At 47.6% G+C, this 9,869-nt stretch overlaps 5 protein-coding genes across 5 annotated transcripts; all 5 read left to right on the top strand.

Moving 5' to 3' along the window:
• Window positions 1-495, top strand: BKA55DRAFT_684877 (uncharacterized protein; the record flags this gene model as incomplete). Its single annotated transcript, XM_046198708.1, has 1 exon — window positions 1-495. One exon carries the CDS (start codon window positions 1-3, stop codon window positions 493-495), a length of 495 nt encoding a protein of 164 aa, XP_046055424.1.
• Window positions 496-1,199: 704 nt separating this feature from the next.
• Window positions 1,200-2,331, top strand: BKA55DRAFT_500095 (chaperonin 10-like protein; the record flags this gene model as incomplete). Its single annotated transcript, XM_046186718.1, has 2 exons — window positions 1,200-1,633; window positions 1,683-2,331. The coding sequence occupies 2 exons, from the start codon at window positions 1,200-1,202 to the stop codon at window positions 2,329-2,331; spliced, it is 1,083 nt and encodes a 360-aa protein (XP_046055423.1).
• Window positions 2,332-2,914: 583 nt separating this feature from the next.
• Window positions 2,915-4,624, top strand: BKA55DRAFT_605750 (uncharacterized protein). The gene is made up of 2 exons (XM_046196589.1): window positions 2,915-3,378; window positions 3,428-4,624. Coding segments are annotated over exons 1-2 (1,005 nt in total). The 5' UTR covers window positions 2,915-3,376; the 3' UTR covers window positions 4,431-4,624.
• A 674-nt stretch (window positions 4,625-5,298) lies between these two features.
• BKA55DRAFT_712248 (uncharacterized protein) lies at window positions 5,299-6,741 on the top strand (the record flags this gene model as incomplete). The annotated part of the gene is made up of 1 exon (XM_046200816.1): window positions 5,299-6,741. One exon carries the CDS (start codon window positions 5,299-5,301, stop codon window positions 6,739-6,741), a length of 1,443 nt encoding a protein of 480 aa, XP_046055421.1.
• A 1,007-nt stretch (window positions 6,742-7,748) lies between these two features.
• BKA55DRAFT_534369 (uncharacterized protein) lies at window positions 7,749-9,256 on the top strand (the record flags this gene model as incomplete). The annotated part of the gene is made up of 2 exons (XM_046189589.1): window positions 7,749-9,108; window positions 9,246-9,256. 2 exons carry the CDS (start codon window positions 7,749-7,751, stop codon window positions 9,254-9,256), a joined length of 1,371 nt encoding a protein of 456 aa, XP_046055420.1.
• Window positions 9,257-9,869: the final 613 nt, after the last annotated feature.

Genomic DNA, 9,869 nt, shown 5'->3' with positions numbered 1-9,869 from the left:
ATGGCCACTCCAAGACCTGCCCAAGTGGCTTTCCGCATCCATCCCATCTACCGCATCTTCTTCCTTATTCTCGAACCCATCTCCGCCCTCACCGGCGCTTTCTACACTCACTTCCGCCAAGAAACTTACCTATCTCTTCTCCACGCATCTTCAGCACCAGCGGAAACACCAAAGGCTACATCAGTAGCTATGTCGCAGCTCGCCAACATGTTCTTCTTCTTTGCGCTCAACGAAGCGCTCGTTCTGCGATCTACAGCGGATTTGCGTGTTTGGAGGACGGTCCTGCTTGTACTACTTATTGCGGATCTGGGACACTTGTTTTCGATGAGTGAACTTGGTTCGAGGATTTATTGGGATGTCATGGCGTGGAACGCTAGTGATTGGGGGAATGTGCCGTTTGTGTATCTTGGCATGACTATGAGAGTGAGCTTTCTGATGGGGATTGGATTGGGTGAGTCGAGGGCTTTGAAGAAGAAGGATTGGAAGAAGCAGTGAGCTTTTCGGACGGTTATAGCGAGATTCGGATTTGGGGATGCGAGATTTCGGTTTTGAGTACCCGAATTTGATGGTCATGAGGAGGAATGAGTTGGATATAACTTGACTACGCCTTGACAAGACATGATATAGCAAGGTCTAGAACATATGATGCCGTATGAAAGGATACCCCCATCAGGACAAATGGAACTATAAAACACATCTCACGCCAACTCTTCCCAGATCGTCAATGCAGCTCCTCTCATGCTACCTCATCCCCCACGATTCTTGGTGGAGGAATTCAGACTCCGCCGGCCCACGATAATCCGAGCTTCATGTCAAGAGTCATGATGGCCCCTCAACCAATGACATGGTCACATCGGCTATCGGCTATCGCATGTCGCCTCTCTGCAATTCGGGCATAGCGTCCCGAAACCCCCAATCTCTAAATGCGACACTCAAATCCTCCCCCCAAACCGCGTCGCTTACTCGAATCAGATGATCTTTCATGATGGAGGGGTCGTAGTAAAAAATGCCCCTCACACGTAACGGATACGGTAGTCAACGCGATGAGGGGTGAGCTTTGGTTTCGACGAGTGGGGGTTTTGGTCGGCTCGTCGTCATGAGATGAGCTTTATAAAGGAAGAGAAACCCCAATTGACTTGTTCTCAATCGCTTTACTCTCTTTCTCGTCATCTGAATAAAGAAGTTTTGTATCAATCATCATGTCTGTTCCCGACAAGTTCCAGGGCTTTCAGTCCCCCAGCGCCGAGCACTGGACCGACTTCCAGAAGAACTCGTTTGAGCCCCGTCCCTTTGGCGAGTACGATGTCGACATCAAGATCGAGTGCTGTGGTGTTTGCGCCAGTGATCGTCACACCATCAGCGGCGATTGGGGCGGTTGCCCTTATCCTCTCGCTGTAGGCCACGAGGTTGTTGGCAAGGTTCTCCGTGTTGGTGATAAGGTCACTCTCGCAAAGGTCGGCGACCGTGTCGGTGCTGGTGCTCAGGTTTGGTCGTGTCTTGAGTGTCGTCAGTGCAAGAACGACAACGAGACCTACTGTAAGCATCAGATCGACGCTTATGGCGCTGATTACCTCGATACCGGTTTCAAGACCCAGGGTGGTTATTCTTCTCACAGCAGAGTGCATGAGTACTGGTGAGTGCACTTGTACGCCCAATTGATCTCACTGACTTACAATTCGTAGGGTGTACCCCATCCCCGAAGCCCTGTCCAGCACCCAAGCTGCTCCCATGCTCTGCGCCGGTATCACCGTATACAGCCCACTGAAGCGTCTCGGCGCCGGCCCTGGCAAGAAGGTCGGTATTGTTGGTATCGGTGGTCTCGGCCACTACGGTGTTCTCTTCGCCAAGGCCCTCGGTGCTGAAGTCTGGGCCATCTCCCGTTCACGAGCCAAGGAGGCCGACGCTCGCAAGATGGGTGCCGATGGCTTCCTGGCCACTGGTGAGAAGGACTGGACCGAGGGCCACAAGATGTCCTTCGACATCATCATCAACACTGCCACTTCTTTCGAGGGCTTCGCTCTCAGCGAGTACCTCAGCCTTCTCGATGTGCACGGCCACTGGAACTCAGTTGGTCTTCCCGGTGGTGACGGTATCTCCATCCGCAACCAGGACTTCATCACCAACGGTTGCTACATCGGTACATCGCACTTGGGCAGCCGACGTGAGATGCTTGAGATGTTGCAGCTTGCTGCTGACAAGGGTATCAAGTCGTGGATTGAGGAGATTCCTATCTCCAAGGAGGGTCTTCAGCAGGCTATGGAGGCTCTGAGGACGAGCTCTGTTCGCTACCGATCTTGCATGACCAACTACGAGGAGGCATTCGGTGCTTAAGCAAGTGAAATTGTGGAAAATAAAAAGAAGGAGTTTGTTGGGAGTAGTATTGGGAGTTATGAATGAGTTAATGGTGGAGCTGAATACTCTTGTTGGCGCGGATCAAAGACACCTTGATGGGTCGAAATGACGAATAAGTCTGGTATGATCTATGTGATCATGTCTGAATGAAATGATGAATTGAACATGATGAAATCTATCCGTTGCCTTTCTCCGTGATCGGATGCAATTAAGAAGCAGTAGTGAATATTTACAAAGCAATGATCTCATAATCAATGATTCCATTTCTGCTTTCTAATGGACCATCACGTAGTGTAGCTTTGGAGTTTTTTGGTTCAGAAGGCTAGACCATTTTCACTTATACTCCCCGCATCGTAACTCATGGGGTTGTGGGGATCTCCACCTCACCTTTTCACATCAAAAGAAAGATCAAGAGCTGTGAAGAAGAGCTGTAAGCGGGCAATTGGAGTACTAAACTGTCAATAAGAGTAATTGGTCTTCAGAGTCCTTGCACAATGCCAAGAGACGGGCTATCATGAGCCCGCTGAGTTTCATTCTTACAACCTCCAATTCATCTTGATGTCCAAATATAAAACTGACAGCACCCATGTCATCCACACTATCCCTAATTCTGCCACGCCGAAATCTCCTCCGTGTATCTCCAACGGAGACCGACGGGTGTTACTAGTGACTCACCCTACCGCTGCATGTCTTCAGCCTTTTGCACTACATGCTGAGTATAACGTGAAGTTTTCTAACGGTTTTTGTTAGCAGTCATCTTGAGCCTCGCCGAATTAAGGGATGTGATTAGCAATCTGTAAAATTCGGTGTGTTTAGATGCAGGGAGGAGTCATCCTGGCGGGCTTCACGATTGTTTTAAGATCAAGGTGATCGCCGGTTTTCTTTTGGGAGTTGGCGATACCTTCAAACTACACTCTACAAAACAATACTACAAACAATACAAGCATATCAACTTCTTACACAAACATTGCACACTTTCTCCACATTCCTATTTTCTATCTGTTGACCATCTACCAACACCGTCATGTAAGTCTAACTCTTTTCAACCCCGAACTCACGACTAACAACAACCTAGGGGACAATCATCTGCATCTCCCTCATCTTCACCATCAAGATCTCAAACTTCAGGCCCCAGAGACCCATCATCACTCATGGACGTCACACGCCGCTTCAGCCGCTCCTGTAGCAAGGCAGAGATCGCCTCAGTAGGCATCTCCCCTTCAACCTCGGCCGTTTTCGCAATCTACACAGCTGCGCAAACCGCCCAATCCTGGATCGACGTCTTTGACATCAAGACCCAGAGCGGCTACTCCAAGACGAGTGGCTCGCGCGCTGTTTTCTCACCTAATGGCTCGAAGTTGGCTACTGTTAGGGACTGGACTGTTCAGCTTACAGGAGGTGTCGACTTTCACCACTCTAGCACTGTCTTTCTGAGGGACTATGTTAGTGGGAAGACAGCTTGCGAACTTAAGGAGGCTAAGGGTGAGCCGATTGCTTGGAGCCGTGATGGGAGACTCATTGCAGTCGGTGAAGCGAGGAATCGCATTGGAGTTTGGGATGTGAAGAACGGAGTCCGAGTCGGAAAGGTTCTGAGCCACATCGACGCAGTTACTCACGCTGCTTTCCTCCCTGATCAAAGCCTTGCCACTATCTCACGCGACGGAACGCTGCGCATCACAAACACCAAGACTTGCAAGACAATTCGCCGTCTTGAGATCGACGGCTCAAACAATCCCCGTGCTCTAGCAGTCAGCCCTGATGGTCAACGCATCGTCTCAGTCTGGGGAACAAACGTCCACATCTGGATCCCCTCCGCCAACGACTTGACGTCTTACAACCTCAACGCCGTGCGCTCCTGCGAGGGATGGCCCCTTGCGATCTCGCCCGATTGCCGATACATGCTCTGCAGAACTGAAGATGGCTTCGACATCATGGACGTGGCAACGGGAATGATTATGTACGATGAGGCTATGGAGGAGATGGTAATGTCTGGGGCTTTTGATGAGGATGCCAAGGTTCTGGTTCTTGGAAGGATGGATGGTGTCGTTGAGGTTCGAGATGTTTTTGACAGGAGGTGAAAAGTTTGATACCCTAGGATGATTAAATTGTAAATGGGCTGGACAGATGTGCTTTTGGGCAGGATGGGCGTTTGTTTTATATGGGCATATAGGAATTGTTACTGTTTCTCAGATATTCAACATCGTTGATTGTAAGAGCATATGCCAGGCTCTCAACAGCAATTATTTACATACTCAAAATTAATTCCTTCAATTACCTATAAATGTACTGTGGACCTAGGGGCGAGAGATACCCTCAATTTTGACTTCAGACATCCTCCAAGCTGAACGGGTCCAGTGGTAACAAGGTTCTCACAAGCCACATAAATGGCCCCGAAACACGTATTTTGCAAAGTTAAACTGTAACGGATAAGTCAGGGAATCACATCAAATGATACAGTTAAGAGCTGAGGAGTACAATTTGCCACCTAGGTAGTCTCTCACCAAATCACAAATAGACTGGATTTAACAACACTTAATCTCGTATCAAAGCCTGTTCTTCCCATCTTTTAAGTCTTGTCATGAGCCTTTGCCAGCTCTCTTCTTCTTCACATTTATCCAGACTGATCTTAACCATTCATCAACCTACCCAAGAACCAGTACCTATTGCTGACCTATAGCCTCATTAGGGGAAGTCAGAAAACACAAGCCCTCGATCACAAGCAACAAAAAGACGTGGGTAAGTCTAGCAGAGACGTATTCGAGTTTAACAGAGGCTTCGGAGGCTCTTTGACTAGTTGTTAGACCACTGGCCAAAGTTTTGGCATCTCTTCTGGATCTCCGAGGCGTCAAGCAGCGATATCTACATCAATCCTTGATCTATCTTGTTGGGATATCAGACAAGGTTAACAAAGAAACTACCCAAATATATCGTATATAGCACGATATCATGGAAAACCCACCACTCCCATCAGAGATCCTATATCAGATTTTCGAGTATTTCTGTCATCATTGTCAGGAGAAGCATCCCGCTTCCCACGAGCACCTACCGATCTTCGATAATGAGACGAACGAGAACCGTCGGGCTCTCCTCAGTCTCAGTAGGACATGCAAGAGCTGGGGTTGTATTGCGCAAAATGTCCTTCATCACTACTTCATCTTCTCAGATGTTCGACGCCAGATTTTGCTCTGCAGGACGATTTGCGAGAATCCAGAACTTGGCGAGAGGCTACAATTTGCCAGCCTCGAACGATTAGCACTCATGGTCGACCCAGCGATGGCCCAGCCTTGGTTTAGCAGATCCATAGCTAGGTTTTTGCACTTGTTTAAGAAAGATTCGCTAGATTGGCAAGGATGTACTGTCGCATGGGGTGATTGTATCGCACCGCTTATTCTACTTCAAGCACCCAACCTGAAACATCTCGTCGTTCACGGCCGTTACAATCTATACCTTTTCGATGAATTCGATATGGAGGCCACCATGCGCTATCGAGCCCTGCCTCAGAATCTCGAGTCTCTTTCGGTAGGGCATCAGGAAATATCCTGTCTCTGGGATGGGTACCCACCTGTTCGAACAGGTCTGGATGCTTTAGGGGGACTTCTCATTAGATTGGAAAACCTTGAGACGCTTTCCCTATCGCGGCCTGACTTGAAGTCACTCCCGGAGAAACTGCCACTTCAAAGGCTGCGCAGGCTTCGAATTGGTAATGCGTGCCTGTCCAAGAACAGGCTACAATCCCTCATCAACAGCACAGGACACCTGGAGGAGTTTGTTTACAGAGAGATCGACCACGCAGTCCATACAACAAGAGCCATCCTTGTCAAATCTCAGGAGGTCTTTGAGATGCTGGTTCCCATGAAGGCTACACTCAAGAGAGTTGTTCTGAGGATGTACAGGTCAGAACGGCTTCCTACTGCCGGCGCTCAGCTAGTCAACCTACAACAGTTGCGAATCAACCCAGGAGTATTGTGCGATATTCCCACCCTGAAACTTAATCGCCAGGACCTTGCTAAGCATGACCTGCTCAATGTGTTCCCGCCGAACTTACAGACGTTGTGTCTGGATCATAGTCACGCGGATGCCGCTCGATATGGAGAGGCTTTGGGGTGTTACATATCGTCTACCTACAAAGAAGATCCCCAGGAGCAAAAGTTAAGAGAGGTGACTCTTCATATTGTAGACACAGCCTTTCCACATCCCATGGGGGCGATAATACATGTTTCGCCGCACATGTTGAGTCATGTGAATGCAAGGGAAGTGGAGTTTCTCCGCAACAAATGTAGTTCATCGTGGTTAGAGAACGGGTGTGTGACCGTCACAACAGAACCGATCTTATGGTATAGCTGCAATAAAGTCGGAAACAACAAAATGTTGCCGGCTTACCCTATCTAGAGAGCTTCTTTCTAGTCTAATAGAACTTGGAAATGCTGTCTCCAACATGATAACGTTACTGTGATCTTGTCTACTTTTGTGATGAAATCTATCCCATATTGTTGAAGTTCTGGCATGAATACGACCCGTTTGGTATCTAACTTCCTTCAGAAACCTGCATACTTGAACAAAAGAAAAGTGATAGTAGGGACTGTGTGGTAAGCTATCAAGGGTATTCATGGGCGGAAACATAGGTGCCTAATCCACCCGAATATCCCAGATGGCTTGTTGAGCATTCATGGCACTGCTCTGATATGTTAAAGCATTCACTCTGCAATAGCACACAAAAACGCATACAAACAAAATTACATGCACACAGGGGTCAGCCATGTGTTCAAAGTCAACAGTGCCAAGATTCGGAGTTGCGGCTTGTCACGAGCTACTTCCAGTACTACATGGCAAGAGATTCACTTTTCAACAACAAGCAATCAGTAGCATCAGATCATGAGGCATTGGTAGACGAGGTTACAGAAGTTTCAGGTAACGTTTGTAACAGATGCTGTTCGCTTGCTAATATCAACAGAACCTGTCTCTGATTAAGAAAGAGAATGAGGGGACACTCTAGCATTGTATCATTTTCCTGGGAGCCACTAGGAGACAGCCAAAGTCTAAGTTCACATTCACTAACCCCTGAGTTCGCTGAATGGCAAATCAGACATCGGGTGACTAACTTCTGGACATAGAAGAGGACCATGGTAACTGGTCATACTGACATAGACTGACAGATGCTCTAGGCCTGCGTACTATTACGGTAGCCTAGGATAGAGCCTTGAATCAGAACATAATAGACGTTTGTGAGAAACTGCTCGCACCCTTCAGTCATTCAGCTCATCTTTGGGCTATAAAAGGCCCCGATTTCCTCCTGGTTACAACCTCACCCAACTCAAGTGCTTCAAACTCACAAAAGGAGATCGTCCATTCAACAAATATAACATCATCGTATATCGCAAAGAAACCATTCAAACAACATGGAGATACAGAACCTCCATCCGGAGATTATATTTCTCATCTGCGAAAGCATATGTCCTCACTGCCAAAAGCTCGACGACGATTGGCCCAAGGGTAGCCCTACGGGCGAGAAAGCACCGCGTCCCGCAGCGAAAGAACGTCGTCAGACAATATTCAATCTCTCCTTTGTCTGCAAGAACTGGGGCTCTATCGCACAAAAGGTGCTGCATCATCATTTTGGCGCCTTTGAAACCCATCCGAAAGCCGAATTCTTGCTTTGCAGGACTCTCTCTGAGAACCCAGAGCTTGGAAACCATGTGAAAGACGCTAGAATAACACACATTTCGTCATACGACTGGAGTCTTAATGGAGAATGGCTTGCGAACTCCCTAAATAAGTTCTCGGAAGTCCTTGACTTTCCGGGAACCACGGTGCCTGATACCTCGGAATGGGGAGAATTCATCGCACCCCTTATTTTGCTCCAAGTTCCGAACCTAGATCGCCTTCTGGTGCAGGATAAACACTTCACAGAGATCGTGAAAAAGTTTCGCAGGCCCTTCCTGAGGGAACAAAGTGTCCTCCCTCGACGTATTAAAACAATCTTTGTCAAGCCTCCGCCAATTATCAGCGAAAGCAGCACTGATGGGTCCTTGGATCTATCTGAGGCCTCTGTGGGAGGATTTCTATCAGCAATCCAAAGTCTTGGGGATCTTACCTTATATAGGCCCAATCCACAGTCACTCCGAGATCGTCTGAATCTCATCAGCTTGCGATCTTTGGCCTTATCTGACACATTTTTGAGCCGAGGAGAACTCCAGCTATTACTTTCTGCTACGGGGCCTTTGGAGGAATTTCGATACAATGGCGTGTATCGTCCCGACCTTGATGCTGTCACCCCTCAGGATATATGTGAACTTCTGATACCTAAGAAGCATACCTTGGCACAGTTGCATTTGGAGACTCCATACACAGCCCAATATTTCACAGCAGGAAAGCACCTTGCTAATGTGAGCTATATGCGTTTCTTACTCACAGGCATCTGGCTTCCAACGGACGCAGAGCCAATTCTAGATGAACGCGCCTTACTGGATATATTTCCACCAAAACTCTCTCAGATATGGCTCGACGTCTCGGAGATTGCATTCCCAGGAAGCGTAGATGCTCTTGTCACTTATATCTTATCGACTTGTCGAGATCACCCTGAAGACCAAGTGCTACGACGGGTGTACCTACGGGTTCTCACAGCGGCTGAAAGGGGGGATCCAGAATTTCCCATGGAAATACACAGGTCGGCCTGGGAGGCAATCAAGCAGAGGTGCGAGCCTTTCCTAAGGAACGGAAAAATAATCATGTTACTCACAAGTTGCAAAACCGGACGCGGTAAGCTTATATCTTGGTAGACTGAGGGCCAAGGTGGGTGCTGATTCCTGCATTTGTTGCAGCGGATATGGGATGCTGTATTAGCATGTTACGATCGACTAACGTAGTAACAATGAAGAATTGCTCATATTTTGCAGTTGAGCATTGATAGGGTTATCAGTCGTGCTCTTGGTCAAATTGCTCGAGAGTCAAGAGCTAGTAATAAAACTCATTCATAGATGTTACCGCCGCTTGAGAAATTGCGGTTCTGATTCCAACGAATAGCCAGAGCTTTAACCAGTTTATCATGGCACGATGCTTCCCTATTTTCCCCTTGGAGACACTGCGTTTGTGAACACTTCAAACAGTACTGAAGATGTTCACTTTATTGACCATATAAACACATTGTAAATAGATAATGATGTACTAGTGAAATGTGGATTCTCATGGCTTGTCGCTGTTTGTATTGTATCCCGACGGTCGAGTTTATATTCACTACCCAGTATTTCCTGAATTCAAAATCGAATATCGGGCAGCTAAATCTCCAGTGATAGAAGGACACCGATATGCAACAATATCGTTAGACAGATAACCATGACCAATTCGATTCGTTAACAAGTGACCAAATACCATGTGAATAACTGCTGAAAAGAAGGAAAGATCATGCCAACTGTTGGGCCGACAACGAATAACACTCCGTTCCAACACAGCATATCTGCTCAAACACCAAGATCCAGGAACCGAATCACAAACTCATAAACCGAGCGTGATAGACTGTCCTG

Source organism: Fusarium redolens (assembly GCF_020744475.1).
Source record: "Fusarium redolens strain MPI-CAGE-AT-0023 chromosome Unknown BKA55scaffold_2, whole genome shotgun sequence".
Lineage (NCBI taxonomy): Eukaryota > Fungi > Ascomycota > Sordariomycetes > Hypocreales > Nectriaceae > Fusarium > Fusarium redolens.
Note: the sequence above shows the minus strand (reverse complement) of the source record. Positions and strands in the feature narration are given on the sequence as shown.